General features: G+C 38.7%; 1 protein-coding gene across 6 annotated transcripts in view; it reads left to right on the plus strand.

The window, feature by feature from the left end:
* Nucleotides 1-24,285, plus strand: part of SHANK2 (SH3 and multiple ankyrin repeat domains 2) — a 335,607-nt gene that overhangs the window by 185,819 nt on the left and 125,503 nt on the right. For all 6 annotated transcript variants that reach the window (XM_064657129.1, XM_064657130.1, XM_064657132.1 and 3 more), the window contains 2 exons: nucleotides 17,721-17,803; nucleotides 19,417-19,541. In XM_064657129.1, coding sequence (XP_064513199.1) covers nucleotides 17,721-17,803; nucleotides 19,417-19,541 — 208 coding nt within the window. The remainder of the gene's footprint in view (nucleotides 1-17,720; nucleotides 17,804-19,416; nucleotides 19,542-24,285) is intronic.

The raw sequence follows: 24,285 nt of genomic DNA on the forward strand, positions 1-24,285 counted from the left end.
ATGATGTGGGGGAGTGAAGGGAAGTGCCTGCTCCTTTCTTTTTTTCCTTCTCCCTCCCAAAGGGCAAAAAATTGCTGAGTAGAAACACTCTGTTCAGAAATCTGTATTAATGGGCTTATTCACATGCAGGAAAATACATTGTACATGGCTTTTTCATCTTTAGGAAAATGTGCAGCTTGAGTAATGGAGGTTCATTAAACCCTATTCCAGCTTTGCATAAGAGATCGGTTATCCATACATTAACTTCAGGAAAATGGGTAGGATACTTACTAAGAGGGAGAAAGACAGTGAGACTTGCTTGCCAGTGCAAATAGTCATTAAATATCACACAAATATAATATTTGAAACTCCCAGGTCCAATTTATTATCTGCTTTAAGTGCTGATGGCAGACATTAATCCCGTTATGCAAAAGTGACGTCTCTTGCTGCTGTTACTGCTTCTATTTACATGGATTTCTTTACTATTTTATTAAAATCTTGTAAGAAATAATCACGTTCAATCATTTTCCTTTAATCTGATGCAGATGGACAAATGCTGAATGGAAGGATAGGCTCTGTTGCAAAGACAACATGTGAGAGAAGGTAAAGTTTGTTGTGCTAACAGGAGCTCTTGTTGGACAAACAGGAGTAAATACACATTCCCTAAATATTTTTCCCAGGCTGCAGCTCTGGAGGCTGAGGTGGCAAGTGGGATGGGCAAAGATTCCTTCTTTCCCTAGCAAAGGCTTCCAAAGTATTATATATACTCTTCAAGTCTATTTAAAGTTCATGACTACTTTTATTTCAAAGAAAATTATTTGTAGGCCTTAAATCAGTTACTTCAACAAAGCTGGATTCCAGTTTAATAACAGAAATATTGCTAAGGCATAGAGTGGATGTTGAAATTTTTTAACGAAGTCTATATTTATTAAAAAAATAAAAATAAGGTAAACCTTTAGAAATGATAATTTTTTAACCTACTTTTTAACTGAAGTGAGGGAATTGATTAATTCTCTTAAGATAGGACAGTGAATAGTTCAGTCAGGAAAATCAGAGGAGGCAAAATGAAGTTATCAAATTAAAATATGTGGAATTAATTTGTGTTTAATTTCAATTGTGAAATGTTAGCACCTTTTTAAATGTGATGTGACTGATTACACAGTGATAACAGACATAAATAATATGAACCATTTTGCTACTAGGTAAAAATGACAAACTTGGTTTGCTGGAAAACATGATCCAGTTGCCTCCATGAATTTAGAAACTTTAGAACACGACAGTGGAAACTGTTCCTACTGCATTAATTGCATCATCTCCCTCCCACCCCCACCAGAACAGGGAAATAGCAAAAGTCAATAGCAGAACTGAATGCCGACTTCAATGCAATCATGAAACATGCACATAAATATAAGGTTTTCTGGCTATTCTGTGCCTTCTCTTCCCACTATTATCAACTTTCATGTGTAGGTTTTTCTCTCACCACTATAATGGTCCTACTCACTATATGGGAGAAGTTTTTTTGATGCCTTTCCTTGCCATCCTGTGGCTCCAGCAATATTAAGAAGCTCACAGGATGTAATAACAAATAACCCTTTCCAAAGGCTTGTTGCCACGAAGATAATGACAGGCCCAAATTGATTAGCCTTATGGTTTTTGCTCTATTTTTCTGGGTGAAGAAGAAGAGGGAAATTGGATGGTGTAGCCTGGGAGGTACGTGTAAGACAGCTTAATTAAAAGCTTAATTCATTAACCCTAATGTCCCTACTTGGAGTCAGGTGGCAGAATCCACATCCCAGGAGTGCAGAAGTTGACAGAAGCAACTCTTCAAAAGCCAATTTACATACAAACACTTCATAAAAAAAAGAGAGAGGTTCTTCTCAGATGTTCTTTCCCAGCAATTCTCTGTTGATGTTGTCATTCTGCACTGTCAGATAGGCCAACATAAGCTTTAATCCTAAACAGCTCAAAGACACTCTTTGGCACAGCTGAAGCTGTCTGCCCCTGTAATTCATATTGTAGAGAGCTTTTTAAATTTAATTTTTTTTTAACCCACAGAATGTGCCTGTTGAATTTGTCCCAAAGCTGTCATGTAAGTGGTGCTGTCTTGTCAGTTAAAGCATAAGGTGTGTACACTTTTTTTTTAGTGGAAATTCTGAATTTGATGCAGAAATATTTTCATCTAGTTTGATATCTGGTTTCCTGTGGATGTTTTACATAAATAATCTTCCTTCTGGAAAAATGCAGTTCCTTATCTGTTTAAATACATATTTAAAATTTGACAGAAACTTTTTGTGGAGTTCTGGTCATTGCAAGTGATGAGGAATGTAAGACTGACAGGAGCAAAGGGATATTCCCTTTTTTATCGCCTGCAGTAACCTGTGTCCATGATATGGTGAACTTGGCATCTGTGCTTGCTGAGTGCTGCTGGCTTGGCAGCAATCCACTAAATCCTGGCAAACAGATCTTCACAAAAACTGAAGGAATGTATGAGAGCTGTTGTTATATTTTATATCCTGCTTCCCACATTTTCCTGTTGGTTGTCCCTAGGCTGGCAGAACAGTGAGAGGCACTGAGAGAAGTGTCATTAAATAGAGAATAAATTGGTCTTTCTGCATTGGGGTTATAAGTAAATAATCTGGGGTTGGAACTGGATGATCTTTAAGGTCTTTTCCAACCCAAACCATTCTATCATTCTATGAACTGATCTTTTTTTTATTTGTTTTCTGTTGGATGGCACCAGTTCCACCATACTAATGTTTCCTGTCAATTTTTCCCATTCATGTGATCTCTTGCAGGATCTGGATTAAGGATATTAAAATGGTGCTATTCACTTTAAACAATAAATCCACAATTCCTCTCACTTTATTCTGTGATTACCATATTGATAATAAGTTGAAAGTGATTTTGCAGTTGTTCTTGCCTGCAGGCATGTATAGGAAATATAATTCTAGGTTTCCTCTGGTGGAAAGAAGTAAAAGCAGCAGTATTTGAACTTTTTTTACCTATATCCATAGCTCAGTTTTTGCCTACAAGATGGTAGCAAAAACACCTGAGTATGCTCATAGTTGTAAAGAAATAGATATTTAGAAACATGTAATCATAGAATCATAGAATCATAGAATCGATTGGGTTGGAAAAGACCTCCGAGATCATCGAGTCCAACCCTTGGTCCAAATCCAGTCCATTTACTAGATCATGGCACTCAGTGCCACGTCCAATCTGCGTTTAAAAATCTCCAGGGATGGTGAATCCACCACCTCTCTGGGCAGCCCATTCCAATGCCTAATTACTCTCTCTGTAAAGAATTTTCTCCTGATATCCAACTTAAATTTCCCCTGGCGGAGCTTAAGCCTGTGCCCCCTTGTCCTATTGCTGAGTGCCTGAGAGAAGAGACCAACCCCCACCTGGCTAGAACTTCCCTTCAGGTAGTTATAGATGGTGATGAGGTCACCTCTGAGCCTCCTCTTCTCCAGGCTAAACAACCCCAGCTCCCTCAGCCTCTCCCCATAGGACTTGTGCTCCAGTCCCTTCACCAGCCTTGTTGCTCTTCTCTGGACCCGCTCCAGCACCTCAATATCCTTTCTGAACTGAGGGGCCCAGAACTGAACACAATACTCAAGGTGTGGCCTCACCAACGCAGAGTACAGGATCACTTCCCTACTCCTGCTGGCCACGCTATTTTTGATACAGGACAAGATCCCATTGGCCTTCTTGGCCACCTGGGCACACTGTTGGCTCATGTTGAGCTTCCTGTCAATTAGTACCCCCAGGTCCCTTTCTGCCTGGCTGCTCTTCAGCCACTCTTTGCCCAGCCTGTAGCACTGCATGGGGTTGTTGTGGCCAAAGTGCAGGACCCGGAACTTGGCTTTATTGAACTTCATCCCATTGGAATCAGCCCATCTCTCAAGTCTATCCAGATGCCTCTGCAGAGCCCTCCTGCCTTCCAGCAGGTCGACACTCCCTCCCAATTTGGTGTCATCAGCAAATTTGCTGATGATGGACTCAATCCCCTCATCAAAATCATCAATAAAGATGTTAAACAGGACTGGCCCCAACACAGACCCCTGGGGAACACCACTAGTGACCGGCCGCCAGCTGGATGCGGCGGATGTGGTTACACCTGAATGATCACTGAGAATTTAGTGATTTAAAATCTCTGCATATATGATACTCTTGGTTCTTTTAGGCACAGAGAACAGTCAAATTGTAGAAACAAAGCATGAAAATTATTTTGTGTGCATATTATGTCTAAAGTTATCTTGTTGGACTTGCCTATTGTCTGTTCTCAATTAATTAATTAACAATAATAATCTGATAGCACTGAACTGCTCTTAATGTAAGGCAGAAAGGCCAGGGTAGCTCAGTTTTAATACCTGGTGCCTCATTAACTTGAAGAGCATAATTTAATACAATTTGAAAAATTGGCGTATGTGTACTTAAGCAATAATTAAGGCATTGTAGACTCTGTGGAACAGGTGGAGATGTAAAATGTGAAGTTTTCCATTTACAGTTATTTGATTTCTAATGAAAATCACTTCAGTTGCTAATAAACAACTTTGCACTTTGCCTCCCCTGCTGTTGTGTGCTGCCACAGTGGAGCTTTTTATGTTGGTGACTGCATCAAATATTTAAAATAATTGCTAAAATAGGAGGTAAAAAGGGTGGGTGTGTGTATCTGAACTGTAGCATCTCTCCATTGAAATCTGTAGTATAATTGCACTATGAAAGTCTAATATAATTTCAGTAAGATGCAAATCTATCGAGTGATAAAAGTTTTCGTTCTGTTCTAAGTACATTTTTAAGTTGTTTGTAGCCTTAATATTGAAGTTTGCTTAAACCACTTCAGTAAGATTTTAGCTTTTAGCAACTAATGGTTTGTTAAGTAATGATTAAAATCTGTCTGACATTTTGTTGGCTAGATATTTGCTAAATTTTTAATGATAAGTGTTAGCAAAGGAAGATCAACAGTTTCCAAGATCAAAGTTAAAAAAAAATATATATCCTTTCCCAAACTGAAAGTTAAAACACTCTTTCTGAAAGACTTTTAGGATCTACCTCTATTGCTAGTCCAAACCTAACTGTGTGACTGCGGGTACAGAAGATCACAGCAAGGGTTGTGATCTGGGGGATGTGCCATTTCCTGCACAGCTGTATTTCCTCTGCAGCTCCTCTGACCAGATGCTGGAGAAGAGGATGGATTTAAATGTCAGAACTGAGAGCAGCAGCCTGTGTCCTGTGCCTGGGGTGGAATAAAGTTTCCTAAATTGGAACAGAGAAAAGGGAAGGGAAAGGGGAAGGGGGGGAAAGGGGAAGGGGAAGGGGAAGGGGGGGAAAGGGGAAGGGGAAGGGGGGAAAGGGGAAGGGGAAGGGGGGAAAGGGGAAGGGGAAGGGGGGGAAAGGGGAAGGGGAAAGGGAAGGGAATGCAGAAAATGAAGACAGAAAGAGAAATTTGTGAGGGTGTCACACCAGGTTAGTTAGAAACAGGAGCCACATAATTAGATGCAAGCAGCAGAGGAGATTCAGATTTTTGGTTTTTTGGGGAAAAACAGAATGATTAGGTTTCTAGCAATCAGTGCTTTCCATTCCTGAGTCCCAGCCTCCACTGTGATGACTGAGCTTCCTCTGGGTCACCTTTAATTCCTGACCCACTGCACCTTTGGCCACTGTCCTCTCACCTAATCACTAGATGAGCAAAGCCCCCATACGGTGCCAGTAAGTGATGCAGTTGGAAGTTTCGACCGGTCAAAAAGAACAAATAACTGTTGGGCTCTCACTGTGGGTTTTCCTCCAGTGGGAGCAGTGATTTAAACCCTTTCCAGCCAGATTTTCACAAATATTTGTTGCATTTGGAGAATTTGATCTGTGAGGCAAGTTCTAAGGGTGGCTGGCAAACAATATATGTATTTTTTTCCTCTTGATCAAAAACTCAGAAGTGGGTTGACTTTCATGCTCTAAGAAAAGCAGATCCTTTCCATTGTGCAGAACATGAGGTCAGTGGGAGGAGACAAAGTTCTGTTTTCTTTGTTGGAGCTAGAGTTGTATTTCTTTATAAATCAAGTGGAGTCAAACCCTACAAAGAACAAGCAACAGCTGGTTCACCTGGACTAAAGAAGATCTGGGCTTGAGTCCCGAGTGTGTCAGACTGCTCAGACTTAAACCCACACCTTGTTCTGCTGCTGAATGCCAAGAACCTGGAGGATGGAGCAATTCTCCATCCAAATCCTTTGAAACTATTATTCCTTACCTGAGCCAAGAGACAGATGCTCCCTACATCCTCAGGGATTGTGGTATGCAGATGGGGATGCTCCATTGGAATGATTGGCACGTCCACCAGTTGAGTAGCTGGGGATGTTGCTGGGGCTTCCTGCTCTCCCTGACATAAAATATCATCCTGTATCCTGGAGAAATAATGTCTAACAAAGGCTTAATTTAGACTAAAACGTATCAACAAAAGATTTGCTTTAATGAGTGTTTCACTAAAACTGATTTCATGGCAAAATTCTGAGCAGAGGAATAGTGAATCTTAAATATGTGCACCGGGAAACTACATTTTTAGGAAAACTACATTTTTAGGAAAAAGATTGTTACCCACATGTTTTCTAATTTCTCTATCTTTTAAATTAAAAAAATTTTTAGAAAGTATTTTAGGCACAGATAACAGAACTAAGAATTGAGTGCTACTATTGAAAACTAGAGTTGCTATTGAGTAGATTATATGATCCTTTAGACTACCATGTCCAAAGCACTGTCATATTTGTGGAAGAGCTGGTTTATACCTCTACTCAAATATCATAAATTCTGAAATACACTTAAAATTAAACTCTGTGCATCTTTAGTTACTCAATTGAGTTGAAATGATAAACCAACTTGTCTCCAGTACCTAGAAAATAAAAACTTCATATTCCTAGAAATTGCATGTCAGTGTAACCAGTGAGCTGTAGTTGAATGTCAAAGGAATGGGGCAATAAGTAGAGATTTCAGTTCAACATTCACTTAATTAAGAGAACTAATGACCAATTTAAAATATGTAGAATTTTCTCACTTAATCAGCAGGTATTTGTAAAGTCAGTGATTTTTCACTGCCACTAAAATTTTGGGCTTAACAAACACTTGAAGAAAAGCACCAAGATCAGTGTTTACAAAGCCATTGTGCTGTCTACTCTCCTATACGGTTCCGAATCATGGGTCACCAACCGCCACCACCCGCGTCTCCTAGAACGCTTCCATCAACGCTGCCTCCGTACAATCCTAAACATCCCCTGGTCAGATTATGTGACCAACACATCTGTTTTAGAACAAGCAGCAGTCACTAGCATTGAGGCCATGTTGCTGAGAATTCAGCTGCGCTGGGCAGGGCACGTCTCCAGGATGAAGGACCACCGCCTCCCTAAGGTCTTGCTTTACCGTGAACTTGCCTCCGGCTGCAACAAGAGAGGAGCCCCGAAAAAAAGATATAAGGACTCCCTGAAACAACATCTCAACCTCGGCCACATTGATCTTCATAACTGGTCTACTCTGGCCGCAAACTGGGAGGCCTGGAGACACACCATCTATAACGCTGCCGTTTCCTTTGAGAACGCACGCAGGATCACTCTTGAGGAGAAAAGACAATGCAGAAAGAATTGTATCCTGCTGAATACACCACCTGAGGAGTCTTTCTGCTGTGTCTTTTGCAATCAGATATGTCTATCTTGTATTGGCCTCATAAGTCACCAGCGTGCCTGTAACAAATGTGGATAGAGCCTTCCTAAATCTTCGTTCACGAAGCCTAGCCATGATGATGATAATGATGATGAAAATTTTGGGCTAAACTGGCCATGCTTTGACAAAATAGCTGAAAATCATGATGCAGGAGAGCTCTTAAGATGGACATTTCTCAAGCTGTTTTTCAGGTAAGTAAGCAAATAATTTAGGCTTAAAATAACTCAAGGACTTAGTGCAATTAGAGAAATGGAGTGGGAGAATATATTTCAGAAAAAAAGGTAGAGTTGCCACCTCCTTTTTGATATTAATGAGACTGTAAAATAAAGTGGTGATTAGTCAGGATTTTTAAAAGGATATGTGAAAATTAAACTGTGGTTCACATCACCTCTATATGTCCTTTCTGTAAAATCCTTGAAAATCAAAGTTTCTCACTCCACAGTGTATTTTTAAAGCTCTTGGAGAAGAATAAAGTGGGAAGATGTTTTCAGAAAAACTTTATGCTTTTGTTGAGGCTTCATTTGTTTTGAGACAGAACTTTAAACTTAGTTGTAAGACACCTTATACTGAAGGCATAAAACCTTTTGGTGTAAAACTTTATAGGAATTTTAACACTGAGGATTTCAGTGCTCTTTTGTACCATGTAGACGTTTAAGTGAAATACCTCTGTAAAGCTGAAATGAACAGTCAGGGTTACTGACATTTCTTGTGGTTACAGCTGTATTTAGTTTCCAAGGAATGCAGGACAGGAGGATGATAATTCCAAACAATAATAGCAAACAGGGTGTGATAGAAAACCTGAGAGATCCCTTAAAACTAATTTGAAATTCATGGTTATCACCAGTCCTGAAATCACCAGTTTCTTCCCTCGATTTTATAATTTGTTTTTGTTTAAACTCTCTGGGCAAATCAAGTTACGATCTGAAAATGTATAGTGATTAATAATTGTTTTAAAGACCTGCATCGTCAAACTGTGGCCTTAAAGGGCTTGTGACACATTTTTAAAGTGTTGATAAAACACTTTCTGTTTGTTTTATTTTTTAACTCAAAATGTGAGGAAAGTGTATTATAGAAACACAAGTGAAGAAATCCTGAGGAAGGCGGATATAACAAAATTACAAAACTATGTCTAAATAATTTATATGTTAAGGTGATTAAGGAGAAAATTCCTTTTTCTGTGTGGTTTGGTGGCTTGAACTGCAGCTGGTTTGGGGTAGAAAAGTACAAATCCACACAGTAAGGTGGATAAATATTCTAGTTCCATAAACATATGTGTTTGTACAGTCTATTTGCTCAGGGCTCATAGTGGGAGCAATGAATATTAATATTTTCATACTGCAGCCTTAAGTTGTTCAATTGCTTGATAATTAAGACTGAAAATTGCTACTGAGTATCAGGTGTAAGTGAAGTGTTCTGTGACCCAAAATATTAATGGGAGAGATGGAACATCTGGATGAAATAGTTTGAAGGACTCTGTATTGTAAAACTCATGTTCTCTGCTAGAAGGACACCTGCCTGCATATTTTGTGATGTTTTTTGCTTTGTCATATGTGATATTTGGATTGACTGTTCATTTATAAAATAGAAATGAAATTAATTAATATAGAGTAATGAAGCTTTTACTTTTTTAAGCTCATTTTGCCACTCTCCTCATCCCCCATGCTTTTTTCTTTCCTCTCTACCAGTGCAGATGCAAAAGAATAATAATATTTGCCTTTAAAAAGGCTATAATACTAATTGTGTTCTGTGTGTATATATATATTCATATATGGATATCATTATATCCGTACATATGAGTGCATATGTATCCTTCATGACTAGGCTTCGCGAACGAAGATTTGGGAAGGCTCTATCCACATTTGCTACAGGCACGCTGGTGGCTTATGAGGCCAATACGTGACAGACATATCCAATTGCAAAAGGCACAGCAGAAAGACTCCTTAGATGGTGTATTCTGCAATATACGGTTCTTTCTGCGTTGGCTTTTTTCCTCAAGAGTGATCCTGCGTGTGTTCTCAAAGGAGACAGCTGCATTATAGATGGTGTGTCTCCAGGCCTCCCGATTTGAGGCCAGAGTAGACCAGTTGTGGTGATCAATGTGGCCAAGGCTGAGATGTTGTTTCAGGGAGTCCTTGTATCTTTTCTTCGGGGCTCCTCTCTTGCAGCTGGTATCTACATTCGATACCGTACTGATGGAAGCCTATTCAATCTAAGGCGACTGAAGGCCCACACCAAGACCTTAAACCATCTTGTCCGGGAGCTGCTCTATGCTGATGACACTGCCCTTGTTGCCCACACAGAAGCAGCTCTGCAGCGTTTAACATCCTGCTTTGCAGATGCTGCTGAGCTCTTTGGACTGGAAGTCAGCTTAAAGAAGACAGAGGTCCTCCATCAACCTGCACCTCAGGAAGTCCCCCATCATCCCCACATCACCATTGGCCAATCAGAGCTCAATTCAGTCCAACAGTTTAATTACCTCGGTAGCCTCATCTCCTCAGATGGTAAGATCGACGGAGAGATAGACAACAGGTTAGCTAAGGCATATAGTGCTTTTGGAAAACTCCACAAAAGAGTATGGCGTAATAAACACTTGAAGAAAAGCACCAAGATCAGTGTTTACAAAGCCATAGTGTTGTCAACTTTCTTATATGGTTCTGAATCATGGGTCACCTACCGCCACCACCTGCGTCTCCTAGAACACTTCCATCAACGCTGCCTATGTACGATCCTAAACATCCACTGGTCAGACTATGTGACCAACACATCTGTTCTAGAGCAAGCAGCTGTCACAAGTATTGAGGCCATGTTACTGAGAACGCAGCTGCGATGGGCAGGGCACGTCTCAAGGATGAAGGACCACCGCCTCCCTAAGATCCTGCTCTATGATACGTATCCTATATATAGTGTGTATATATAAATTCATTTAGGATTATGAATTTACCATTGAAATTTTTTCCCCTTCATATCCTATCCTGAGATAGGATATATAAGATATATAAGATATATAACACCAAATTAAGCTTTCACTGGATTTCTGTTTTCAGGAAGCTGCTTGACTTTCTGGTTTGCTATATCAGTATTTTATTTTAATTGTTGCAGTTTCAGCAATTTAAGGTGAAAACGGAGGGAAAAACCAAAAGTACTACTGGTCAAATCAATTGACTTGAAAAGTATTACTTTAGATTAGCTACCCCCTTCTCCCACACAGCAAGAATATGATATTAAGTGTATTTAAAAGCTGAATAAAAGAATGTGGACTGAGAAAGAGGAAGTCTCTTCTTTGGTTCTACATAAAGAAACTGTGTAGCTACTTTGCAATTCTGTCAAGAAATTTAATGTTCCTCTTTTAAAACCTGTGTTTTTTAAGATTTATAGCATAAATCCATGGAAATATTTTGCACCTTTACTTTCTTTAACATAGGTTGCTTTTGTGTAACGATGATTAATCTTTTGGACACCTCTGTCAATCACAGGCTGGAAGAAGCAGCACCATCTTTCTGATTTCCTAATTCTCATTGAATCACATCATGACTGATATTTGTGGCTTTGGCAACTTAGTGAGGAACTGCTCATTTTTCACCCAGCATATCAAGTATTCAAAATCCAATAAAGATTTGATTGCTTGTTTAAAAATGTGAATGAAACACCTCTTTAGGTGGAAGAATTTCTATTCCCCATCAGATTTTACTGTAGTGTGTCATTTCCCCACTGTGGAGTAGAGACCTGTTGGATACAGGAATCGGGGAATATCTAAACATCTTTTCAAGCATGCTGCAGTTTGACACATCCCTCTTTCATCAAGAAATTTCAAAGCAAAATCTACAGCCTTGCTGTTCTCCTGATCAAAGAGCTCTACGTGATGTTTACTGAACTCTGTAGGAACAGCACTGATACAGGAGATTGGGAAGACAAATATGTGAATATAGGAATGTTGTAGGAATAGTGCTGAAGCACCTTTTCTTATTTTCCTATTCCTTTACTTGGCCAGCTGAGGAAGACATGGCTATGGTGAGTTCACCCAGGAGAAATTAAAATATGGCCTTTCTATTGCAGTTTGAAGTTATTTGCCACAAATTATAAAGCCAAAGAGGAACTGGGTGCAAGGAAGAGTAATGGTGATCTTTTCTTACTTCTCGGGGGTTTTCTGCTTGAGTGCCAGCTGTGCCAACACAACTAACATTTGGCTGCACTTCCATATGCAGCCCTGATTTTTTAACTGAGTTTTCTTTTGGTGAAATAGCAAAATGACTTGGAGAATTTTTAGTTCTATGTGATTCTGTTCATCCCTTCTCCATTGTATTTTAATTATTGTACCATCATTATACTCCTTGAGCTTCTATCTTCAGCTACCTAGTAAGGAATTTATCAATTTAAAGTTTACTGTTGCCCAGTATTTCTATTGTAATGATGGGTTGCTTCTTCCCTGAGTATAATGTTGAGGTACTTAACCATCTATTTGAAAATACTTTCTTCCTCCCAAACATATCTTGCTATAAACTTCCAGATAAATATTTGTTCTAAAGGAACAATCCTAATTTCTGTCATTACATGACTGAAATTAGGATTGATCTCTGCACGTGACAGCAACATGTTCTTTGTTCATGGCAGGGAGGTTGGAATGAAATGATCTTTAAATTCCCTTCCAACCCAAACCTCTGTGATTCTGTGAACATATTACAGGTTCCTGTGAATTTGAATATATGGTTGGCCACTTCTCAGTGTTTCTGTTTGGGTTCTCAGTGGGTTGGGTAGGGACAAGTCTGTGTGTTTTCATATTTGCTATGCACAGAACCACAGACACTGGTGTAGCTTAAACCTCTTGAGCAAGTGATTACTGCAGTGCATGTTACACCAGAGCTGTGGAGGCTCTTCTGTGAGACCCATGGATGGATGATCAATGCCTGGGAAACTTGAGCAATCATGTACAGAGCCTTCATTAATCTTGAAGGCCTTAATTACTAGGATTAGCCAATTTTTCCTGAAGTCATTAGAGTAGATGACTATAAATAGTAATGTTGACCCCTTCCAGAAATAACAGCAAATGTTTTCCCACTGGAAGTTTGCTATATCTTAAAAGTAAGATACTCTGTAGACATAATTTCTATTTTATATGGTGCCAGGTCACATAACTTGCAAAAAAAAAAGGGAAATACTTGGAGAGAATATTTTTGATGTGCCTTTAACACGGATTGACTGTCAGAATATGCAGAAAAGAGCTCTTCATCTTGAACAGATTTCCCAAATTCCCTTTTATGGATTTGAACATAACCACCATAAAGTGGCTGTCTTAGCCTGAAAGGAATTAGTCTGACTGCATTTAGACACTGCATATAAATTTGTGGAATGATTTAGATATCATTTTATCACACCGGGCAGGGTATTTGATTGTTCTAAGATGTAGCTGCGAATTCAGCAGATCTTTCAAAAAGATTGCAATTGCAAGAGTGCTGAGGAGAGGGCATGAAAATGAGCTAATGAAGAGATTTAGATTTACTTGGCCAACTGAAAGAAGTGATCTTGGAGAGAGTAACTTCTCATTTGAGGTAGAGCAGGCCATGTGACTGAAGGGGCTGTGGGCTGAGGCGTCTATTCACTCAGTTGTAACTGTGATTATTTGACTTTCTTTTGTGAACTGTCAAATAACTCCTGCCTTGGAAGGCTGAGGTCCAGTTTGTTGAAGCTGAAAAGGTTCCACTTAGATTATGTTTCTAGGAGATACATGATTGCCGAGAATCAGGAAAATAATTCCTTTTTAAATTCATTTTTTCTCTGCCTTAGGGAGAGATTGACAATATCCCAAATAGCCACTTTGTTTCCAGATAATTATGATAATTTTCAGTGGAGTGTACTCTACGTGCTGTTTTTCAGATTGAAATCAGCAATGATATACTTGATACAAACTTACCTAAATACATCCTGTAGTCCTGGTAGTTTCCATCTCTGTAATTTAGTATTTTAACTTGTGGAATAAGTCATGCTTTAGGAGAGGGTGTAGTTACTGTAGATGAGAAAAGGGAAGCTGGGTTTCATGGGTTTGCCTCCATCAGGAACCTGTGCTTCAACCTTTATTTTCTTCATGCAGATCTTTATGAAGGACCTGACATTTCTACTTCCTTCCTCAAATATCATCCTAATGGGCTGTCAGCAGAAATCCTTGCTGTTTTGAAAAGCCTACACAAACGATGGTTGTTATGTTGAATGTAACAGTGCTGAGTTCAAAACTCGTGTCTGACCATGGGTAAATCTCTGTATTTCCCTTTCTCCATTGGCAAGACTGTAAAATTATGGAAATAGTAACAGCTCTGCACGATTCTTAAATTGTTAAAGAAGCTACATGAACTGACGAACAAGTATATTTTCTAGTATTTACTGTTTGAATGAAGCAAAGATTTAGATTGATTGGGGTTTTTTGACCTCAAGTTTTTATGATTGTGCTTCATGCAAAAATATTCTGCACTTGGTAGGATGTCTTTTGCATTTAACTTTGTATACAATGAATCTTGGTCTCACAGAGCCCAAAGTCAAAGTAGTGCATGCCCTATTTAAGTAATGAGCTACTGATTTTAAAATTACTCATTTTATTACTATAATATGGAACTGGTAATATTCTGAGAACTCGACTCTGAAATGGAGACTGTTTAATTTTGGTTTGAGATGGGACAGAAATGGATTTTAAGGATTTTACCTATTAAAATTTGGCATATCACAAGCAGCAGGGACTGTTCAGCCTCATGTAGAGCTGTGCAGAGCACTGAAAGCATCTGGGGAGAAATGCCTCTTCTTCTTGCTTGAGCTGAGCCCTCTGAACAGGCTTCTGATGTAATGTCACCTTCATTTGTCACTGGTAGCTCTACCTTGTTTGAATTCTGCTGCTAAGTATTTACAACACCTTCATGATCAAAGAACTGCTGCCAAGAAGGCTCATGGTGAGAAATTTTGACCTACTTTCACATTCGGCACCACTTTGCCTGCCAAGACAAGGTAGACTGTGAGCAGACCTTGAGTGGAGGGATCCACCCTGACTCTGAGACAATAAAATTCTCATGGCAAAGCAAACAAAAAGCACTTTGCAAACAGCCAGGGGTTAAAATTTCCCCCTCTTCTGCCCCCTTCTCTTGGGAATTCAAAGTGAGTTTGCTGGGAGAAGGGGTGTGGAAGTTGCAAGCTCAGTTTACTTTTATGTGCTTATTGGTTTTCCATCCTTTTTCCGCTGCTGGTTCTTCACTCTGCAGCACCAGGGGGTGTGTGGAGAATCAATTTGCTTTCTGGTATTGCTTTAAAAAGTTTTAACTGCTCCTGCCATAAGATTATTGTAGATCCCCTTCTCCTAGTACACAAATAAGGAAAAATGGCTACACATCTGATTTTTTCAAACCTATATTTTTACTTTACAGGTTGTGATGTTGTTTTCATTATGTAGTACATGACTGATACCCTATATTAGTAAGCTATATTTGTCAAAAATAGAGATCAGTTTGTGTGTTATCTTACCAAGAATCATGTTGTGCTTCTCTTTCCTCTTCCCTCCCCATTGCATGTAAAACTCAAAACTTTGTAAAATTTTGGGAGTTTAGTATTCTCACTTTATATATCTAAATTGAAGTATTAAACTGGGTAGTTTATGCAATAAATGTGCTGTACTGAAAAGAAAATCATAGGTGTTTTTTATACTTTTAATCTGAATATTACTTGAAAATGCCCATTTATTTCATTAGCCAAGTGTGGAAGGACCTTAAGATGCCTGTTGTTTTAGTTGTAGAAGCCTAATATTGATCAGGGGAATTGATCTCAAGTTTTCTGAGCACTGTTTTTGCAACTTCAGCCTTCAGCTTCTTAAGGAATGATATTATGGATTTGTTTGGTTTTGTCAACAGACAAAAGATGAAAGAATCAGAGCAAGGTTTGTGGAGGCACTGGGCTGATAAGCTTTTAATTCTGTGTCTTAATGAATTGAGGGGAGAGTGGGACTTGGGTAGGGGAGAGGTGTTCTTTGAACCCTTGCTGTGATCAGGTTCTCATCTGCCTTCTAACCTCTATTAAGCCATTGATTGGTTACAAGGAAACTTGAAGGAAATGGTTCTATTAATTTGACTGAGTGTTAAGAAAAAGGCTGGAGCCAGTTTTGCTGTTGGCTCTTCAGGGGATGAAGACAGAGCCCCATCTGGAAAATGGGAGTGGTGGAATGAAGGAAATAAGCCAATACACTGGCAGGATCCATGAGCTTTTATAACATCAGGATGGTGATGGAGAACTTTGGTGCTCCACTATGGGCTCTGAGAGTTGCATGTTCCATCCCACCTTGATATCCCTGAAGAGGAGTGTGTTTGGCTTCCTCAATAAACGGGCATTTTCTTTCCGTAGCAGGGGTATTCATTGTTAGAAAAGGTAATGTCTCAATGATACAGAGTAGGTTGAGAGACAGTGTGCAAGAGCTGTTGGTACTTACGGAGATCATCTCTTGCTCACAAAGTCACCATTGTAGTAGTTTTAATTCTTGTGTGGTGTTAAATATTCTGTGATTTGGAAGCCATACTTACATCATTGCTTTAGCAGTAGTGTGAAATTTCATCCCTCAGAGTTGGAAAGTCACCAAAACAATAGTCTATGACACATGAAAAATCTGGAGTTTGGAGGCTGTCCATTGGTGTCCTGATATCATCATCCTTCTCTTTGTTCAGAGCTTTAAATAAAAAGGTCACACCAATTTTTCTTTATTTAGTTTCCTCCTCCCCTCTGGGATTATTAATGGCTCTGAAGCAGATCTGGTCTTTTGTTGCATGATCTGCTTTAGAGACTGGATTCTGTATGAGACCAGTGGTAGCAGGGGTTGAGTGGTAAAAAATTAAGAAAAGAAAACTTGCTTATACTTCTTTGTACCTGAAATAGTTCTGTAGGTATTTTAAAGCAGCATGGCTTGCAGTGCTTACAATCCATGAACTTAACCCCTGACACTGCCTTTATTGCTAAAAATGTCATACAACTTGTGCTGTGCAATGATTTTATACCTAAAAGAGCTTTCAAAATTTTTTTTCTGCCTTTTTTGCTTGGAGATTATTTTTAGTAACCTCTTATTTAATGAAAGGTACTAATGTAGGGCTTTTACAGATCATTCACTGTATTTGAAAGGTCCCATTTTAATGTGTATTTTATGCATTTTCTTCATCTACCATCTACTTTTATGTCAGCCAATGACAGCAAGATTCCTAAGGCTACTTTCTCTTTAAGGGAACACTGCTTACATAAATAGTCCTTTACACCATCTCCTTGTTTTATGATATTAGTTGTTTATCAGAGGAGAGGAAATATTCCTTAGAAATGTGTTTTTCCTGCTTGTGCATGCCTTGTTACTATTTCAAATTATGCAGATTCTTGATGCTGTGGAAATTTGTGCTTGATGACGCCAAGGCAGCTGCACGTTGTTAGCATTGTAGGCTGTCAGATGATCATGTGGGATTCTTGCAGCATGCAACATTCAATAGGATTGAAAAAGGGCTTTTGATGCAAGGCATAGCTTTCAGAATATATTTGTGCCTTTTAGTTAGCTAATAGAAAATCATAATTTATTATCTTTAAATTTAAAATGCTGCCTCATTTTTCTTCTGGTTGGTTTCATTTTGGCTTCACTAGAAGATGCATCTGGTACATCCACGATTGAGGAGTTTATTAATGATACTGTCGTTCAGTTCACTTACTTTTTTTCCTTTTAGAGTCCTAGCTAGCCCACAGATTACATGATCACATGTTCATCCAGTCATTCATATAGAATACAAACCACCATGCATGATTTCTTCTTCTTTCTTTTTCCTCTCTGCCTTTTTTATTCCTTTTAAGTTGCTTTGTCATGTTCTCTTTTATCATCAAGCTCGGTCTTTGTCTTCCCCTCGCTGCTATTTGTTCTGTATTTTCCCATGCTCGGTTACTGCAATATTATTTGATTAACGGGCTGTGATGATGATGAACCTGCACACTGGAGGAGCAGCTACTACAGTGGTGATGAAGGGATGTAATAATGGTCGCTATCCTCGGAATTCTCTCTACAGTGACTGCATAATAGAAGAAAAGGCAGTGGTCCTGCAGAAAAAAGACAATGAAGGATTTGGATTTGTGCTCAGAGGGGCAAAAGGTATGTGATTCTGTGTGTGTGTGTGTGTGTGTGTGTGATGTGCAGTGGCATGAAGAAATTTATACATCTTGGAATATAAGCAGGAATTATTCTTGGTGCACTTGGTTGCTAGACAACAGGATTCTCTGTATGCTATACTACTCAGATGGATTTTAGTGGCTTCTGTTTGAAGCAGTTTGCATTTTTACATAGGAGAAACACTGTATAATCGTTTGGGGGAGAGAAAGTTTTGTATTTTTATTGTGCTGCTGTATGTGATATTTTGTCATTAACCTGTTTTGTCATGCAGTTTACCTAACTATGGGAAACCTGCTTTCCTTATAAAACCTGCTTCTTTATTTCATATGTCAGTGTATTTAAATAGGTCTGTGAGTAGGAATAGACAAGAGAGTGATGTTTTCTTTAAATTAGGTGTGGATCTTCTGCAAGGTGACATTGGTGCAGTTTTAGTATGAAAATATGATCTTTTTTTATATCTTCAGAAGCTGCACGTATGTTGCATGGCCTGTAGTGTGCTCATTTTTAAAGCTGTTCATATGTTAAACTGCATGGTACTTTCCTGTAGCCTAAAATCTATAATAATGGCATTCTTAAGAGTTAAAAAAGGCATTCTATTTAATGCTCTGCTTTTTAACTTTCAGTGCAGTTTGCTCCTTTTATATTTAAAAGAGATATGTATGATGGTATGTCCCATCTCTTGCTCCCCCTCATTTTACATGGGTTCTCCCTTGCCTTGCTTGAGCATGAAAATTGTTCCATGTCTTCATTCTTGGGACATGGTTTCTGCTCTCCCTGTTCCCCACCCCTAAAGCACGGCCACCATAGATTATCAGGGTTGTAAAAGCTTTTCTAGGCTTAGCTAAATAAAATTTTTAGAGTTGTAAATAGGAAAGGCAACAGCACGACCTTTTCCCTGAGCGCTGGTGGGAGTTATCTGTGCTTTGAGCAGAGGTTAGTCCCTCTGGGTAAGCCCAGCAATTCTCTCCAGATTTTCTCTGGAGCAGGGAAGGCACCTCAGGTGAAAGACCCAAGGACTTTCCTGCTTGTCTGTGTACGTGACACAGGGAGAGGGAGAGTTGTTACAGGGCCAGCTGTGCCTCTTTTCCTAAAAAGTGATTAATTTTGGTCTCTTCTTTGTTACACACATCTATGTGGAGAAGGAATAATTCTGTTTAATCTTTGACATCCTTTCCCACCCCACCCATCACCTCCCCCAGTTTGGCCATGAGCTCTCCTCTGGCTACAGTACATAATTCATTTCTAGTTGGATGTTGCCAGTTCCAAGCATTTTGCCAGGCGCACAAAAGGGTTACTTGAACTAATACTGAATATCCTGGAATACTCAGGATCCAGCTATTGCCTCATACACCTTGATCTGGTTTGAGTCAGTAAAGAAGCATGTGTTTTCCCCTCTGAATTGAAGACCTGTGGATTGCTATTGCAGAGAGATTTCACTCTGTCCCCACATCCTGATCTCCTCTGGGATCCTCTTACTTTCAGCACCCACCATTTTTTAACCCTAAATTTGAATGGCCAATAATAGGCCTGTAGTCAAGTGGTATTTGCAAGCACTCCATAACTTTCTTTTTTTAATGTGGTATTTATTTTTAAAGCTGACACACCAATTGAAGAATTCACCCCAACTCCAGCCTTTCCTGCTTTGCAGTACTTGGAATCTGTGGATGAAGGGGGAGTAGCATGGCAAGCTGGCCTGAGAACTGGAGACTTTTTGATCGAGGTAGGAGATCCTGAAATTTGATTCTCAGTGTTCTGTTGGGGAAATAGGGATGTTCCCACTGCAGAATTGACTTTGGAAAAAGTGTGTGATGCTTCTGAGCAGGAAGTTCTATGGACTAACACTAGTAATGTGCTTCACTTGATCTATTTAAAAACCTCAGGCAGCATTTAGGAAAGCAGTTACAGAGAGCAATGGTCAGCTTGGCTGGGAATTTTCTGCTTGTTCTTTTTTTTTCTTCGGGAATACACTCAGAGATATTTGGGAGGGTTTATTCTTTTAATTAAGATATTTAGATTCATTTCAATATTTACTGTAGGCTATCAGTTCTGTTTTCTTCTAAGTATTTTTAGAGAGTAACCGAAATTAATGACTTTTTCTGCAATCAGAAATATCTGAGGTCTAGTGCTGTTTAGTAACCATGGAGAATAAAGCAAATTACTTTGGCTTGAAATTGAATTGTTCTAACAGTGCACTGTAAATACAGAAAAGAAGCAATGGATGTTATTGCAGTATAAATTGCCTTATAAAAAGGAGTATATTTAAATACTCCATTCATACCAACAGTACCTCCACATTTGATATTTTGGAGGATTTTTGGTCAGTATTTTAGGTTTTGGTTAAATAGTTGGTTCTCCTTTTGTGTGTTACTGGGCAGTTTGCATCAAAATAATGATTTGGGATTTTCTTCCTCTTCCCCTCCGCAACCTTTTCATGACCAGCCAAGGGATGCTATGATTCTGTTCAAGTGGGTACTGAAAATAGATCTTTTGGGATGGATTGATCAAGTCTTGTCTGTAAGATCTATTGATTTAGTTTTATTTTATGCTTCCTCCTTCCATCACATATCTATATTGGGAAAGTATTTGCTGGTGCTACATTTATTTCTGCAGAGCCGCTCTTTCCACTGGGGAGAGAGTATAATATGCAGATTTTTTTTTTGTTGTGTGCCTTGAAATCCCATGGTGATTGAATTTAAATAGTTGCACCACTTCTTCACAGTGGAGCAGTGAAAGAATGGGCTTTGCAGGCTCCTAAAGTAAATAGATGTGCTTTTTTATCTCTGCCTTCAAAGTACATTTCCCTTACTGTTTGTTTACTTAAGAATAAGCATTTAGTAAACCGTTAAAGACCAGCTTAAAAATTGTACTGTTGTGTTCTCTAGGCAAGGATCCTTTCAATACTATCATTATTGATGTTAGGTGGGGCTTTTTAAACAGGGCTTTATTTTTAGAAGTTGATTTCTTGTAGGCTTTTAGGAAGTATGCGTAGTCTCTATTGGCAGATTTCACAGATAGATTTGATGGTGAATAATGTGCAATTTAATGGAGAGCATTACAGAATGACAACTATGCCTATGGATTTTTTTAAGATCTCTGAAGGGATGCAAGAACTCGTTCTGCACAAAGCTTTACTGCTTTTTTGGCAAATGAGGGAAGAATGATATTAATTGTCTAGACAATTTACTCCTAGCCTTAGCATAGAAGAGCAGTTAAACATGCCCATCCATTGCTGAATCAGGACGTTAATCCATACTCCAGCATATCTGTAATTAATTCCAAAAGAAGCCATTATTACATGCAAATCAAATCCATTTCTGTGTAATTTATGTTCATCGGGGTTATTACTGTCTGAATTTTGCAACTTATTATGAGGAAATGCTAATCCTGAGAAATTACGACTTTGCTGTTGCAGAAGACTTTTGTGTTGGAGAAAGGCAGGATTTTTTTCTATTTTACGACAACGTGCAGTGCACGGTACTGGCTGTGAGAGAAAGCCATCTTTGAAGGTATTTACAGTGATGCAAAAGATATTGATGCTGAAGTATAAGTGACTGGTCCACCTGCACTTCTAGGAATGCCAAACTCCTTTATTTCTTATGTTGAACCCAGAAGATTTCAATTTACATGGTGCAGTTAGTCTATCTTAGTGCTAAATGATTTCTCCCCTGACTCTAAAGTTTATGCTGCCGTGTGTAAGTGCCAACTCAGCCATTTGTAAGTAATATAACGCATTCATCATAAATGTCACATGGATAATAAAAGAGTTAATGGGCAACTAGGATCCTAATTAGTCCCATTTATAACGCTTGCAGCAAGGAACAGGCTTCAGAGAAGGGAGAGTCCACTTTGGCAGGGGGCAAAGTGTGAGGGAGAGCAGATGTTTCACTCCTGCTTGAGGAGGTTCAGTGGCTTGGGGTCATGGAGATAAGAGGAGCCTCACTCTGGAAAGGCAGGTTTGACAGGAAGATAAATCCTTTCTTTGGAAGCAGGAGAGATCAGGAGGGTTGGCATCATTTCTTCATGTGTAGTTCTGGTCTGGAATCTTCTGAAGGGAGTAAAACTTCAAAATCAGCTACAAAGCATAGTGATAGTTCAGTGTTGGAGTTGATGCATGTTGAGCAGAACAAATAAAAGATCTATACAGAAAAGGAAGAAAAGGTAAATGGAGTGGGTATTAGCTGGAACAAGGCTGGAATGATATCCTATGACTGAATTTTTATCAAGTTTACAGGTTTTCTGTATTAAATACTTTAATACTGATCTGTCCAACTTGTACAATTAATTTTAGCATGAGACTTCAGACATTAATGTTGCACTTGCCTTTGGAAACAGTGTTCACAGAGTTTTCATGGAAATTTTTGACTGTATACGGTTTTTCTCTTTCCTTTAAACCCAGTCTTGATTTTGTGATAAAAATTGTGAAGTGTGTAGTCGCTTTCCTGGATGAGCACAGATCAAATGGACTGGAAAAGTGCATGACTACTTTTAGAGCTGAAAGACTGAGGCAGAGACAACTGTGATTAGATATGGATTTTCATGAGCAATTCAATGGATGCCAATCCATGTCACTTTTTTCTTAGCTTTGATAAGCAATCAGAAAAAGAGGATGGTTGTGATTTGGCTGTTATAACCCTATTTGTTATTTTTCACTATTTTAGTTGATGTTTTCTTGAATCTTGATATCTGCCAAATTAAAAAGACAAATAAAAGTAAAGCAACATATTAGAGCAAGTGCTATCCAACCTAATAAGTTTCCATTAGAAAGGGATTTAAAAACCTACAACTGTCATTAATTCCAAAGTCTTTGTAAGTCATTGGTAGTTCATCAGTGACTGGATTTCTACACTACACCTGTTCAGGTTTGTAAATGTTCAGAGAGTTCTGCCTTGAAACATGACTTCAGGAATTCTCTGAGTTGGGGATGTGTTTTCTTTGGAGATTTGCTTTGCTGACATACACAAGCTAACTCTCTTTGAATAAAGAAATCCATTAAACTGTAAGACCTCTTTTAACTCAAGAATAGTTTTTGGGGGGTTTTTAGTGTGGTAGGATGTAGACTGTCTTTCTAAATTAAAACCCAGTGGGTTATTAACTATTTGCTGTTGTTGTACTCATGAGTGTGCAGCTGTTTTGCAGGTGTTGCATGATTTGATGTGTTTTTATTTCATGAGCATATCTCATACAAACAATAATGTTATAATAATACTCAGAAAGCACAGTTAATGCTGCAATATTTAACCAAAATAACACTTTTGTTCTCTAAATGAGGCATTGAAATTTGCATTATTGTGCCATAAAATCTCTTATTTTTCCAGATAAATGGAAATGTTATTGTCTTTGGAATAGCATGGCTGCTTATTTACATTCCAGTTAAAATGTAAACTAGACAAAACCGGTGAATTATTCATTTAAGAAATCAAAAGACAAAATTCAAGGTTTAATTTGAAGATCAAAAACAGAGATGGTAATAGAAGAAATTTCATCGTTTTGCTGCAGAAGTCTTTGGTTGGTACTTATAGTAAAACATGCAAAGTAATATAATTGCCTGTATTTTTTTAACCTCAAGAGCTTATACAATTTACTAGTACAAACTTTTCTTCAAGTAGTGATAGGTGAAAAATAGCCATTTTATTGCAGACAGCATTATTTTATCATTGTATTAAAGATATCTATCTTCTGACTATATGTAAAAAAGAGCAATAAACATTTAGGGAGACATTTAAAATATCTGAAATATTTTAACAATTTACACACACAAGTAACTTTAATATTTAGCAGTAGGTCACGTGTTTGTTTTATTCCAGCTCTTCATGCAAACTTCAAATCTGATCTGGAAAGCAAACTTTTAACTTTATTGTTGCAGCTTAGACTATAGCGATTATGAATATTTTTGGCAAGCACAGCATTGTTATGCCTTACATTGGTATTCAGTGGCTTGGTGAATTAGTGGTTTTACAAAGCCATGTGTTTCTGATTTAAATCCTTTTAGCAACAGAGAAACCTTCCCATCCTCCATAATCTTCAGTAATTACCCAGTGGCTTAGTTTTCTCTTATTTCTCATGTGAACTTTGCTGGCTTCTACCACCAGATAGAAATCTAAATTATTTCTTTTTTGACCCTCATGGGGACCATGAATTTTTTTCTCTCTTGGAAATAAAGGGAAGCTTTGTTGGTGTCTTTTTAATAACAGAGATTATCACATTGCAACTGAAAGTTTGCTCATACCCTCCTGGAAGTGTGGATCCCAGCTCCATGCAGGACTTAGGAAGAGCCTCCCTAGTATTGTGTGTAGGAGGAATAGAGCAAACCCAACATTATTCTTACATATTCCTGTGCTGTGTTTGCCTCTCACATTTAGGCCTTTTGGTGGACAAGAAGAGTAAGGTCCTGTCTTACATTAGGGATTTTTTGGTGCCAACTTGGCTGCTGCTCCTGCCTCCCCTTTGGCAGAACAGCCAGCCTC

The sequence above is a fragment of the Pseudopipra pipra genome, chromosome 6, assembly GCF_036250125.1.
Source record: "Pseudopipra pipra isolate bDixPip1 chromosome 6, bDixPip1.hap1, whole genome shotgun sequence".
Lineage (NCBI taxonomy): Eukaryota > Metazoa > Chordata > Aves > Passeriformes > Pipridae > Pseudopipra > Pseudopipra pipra.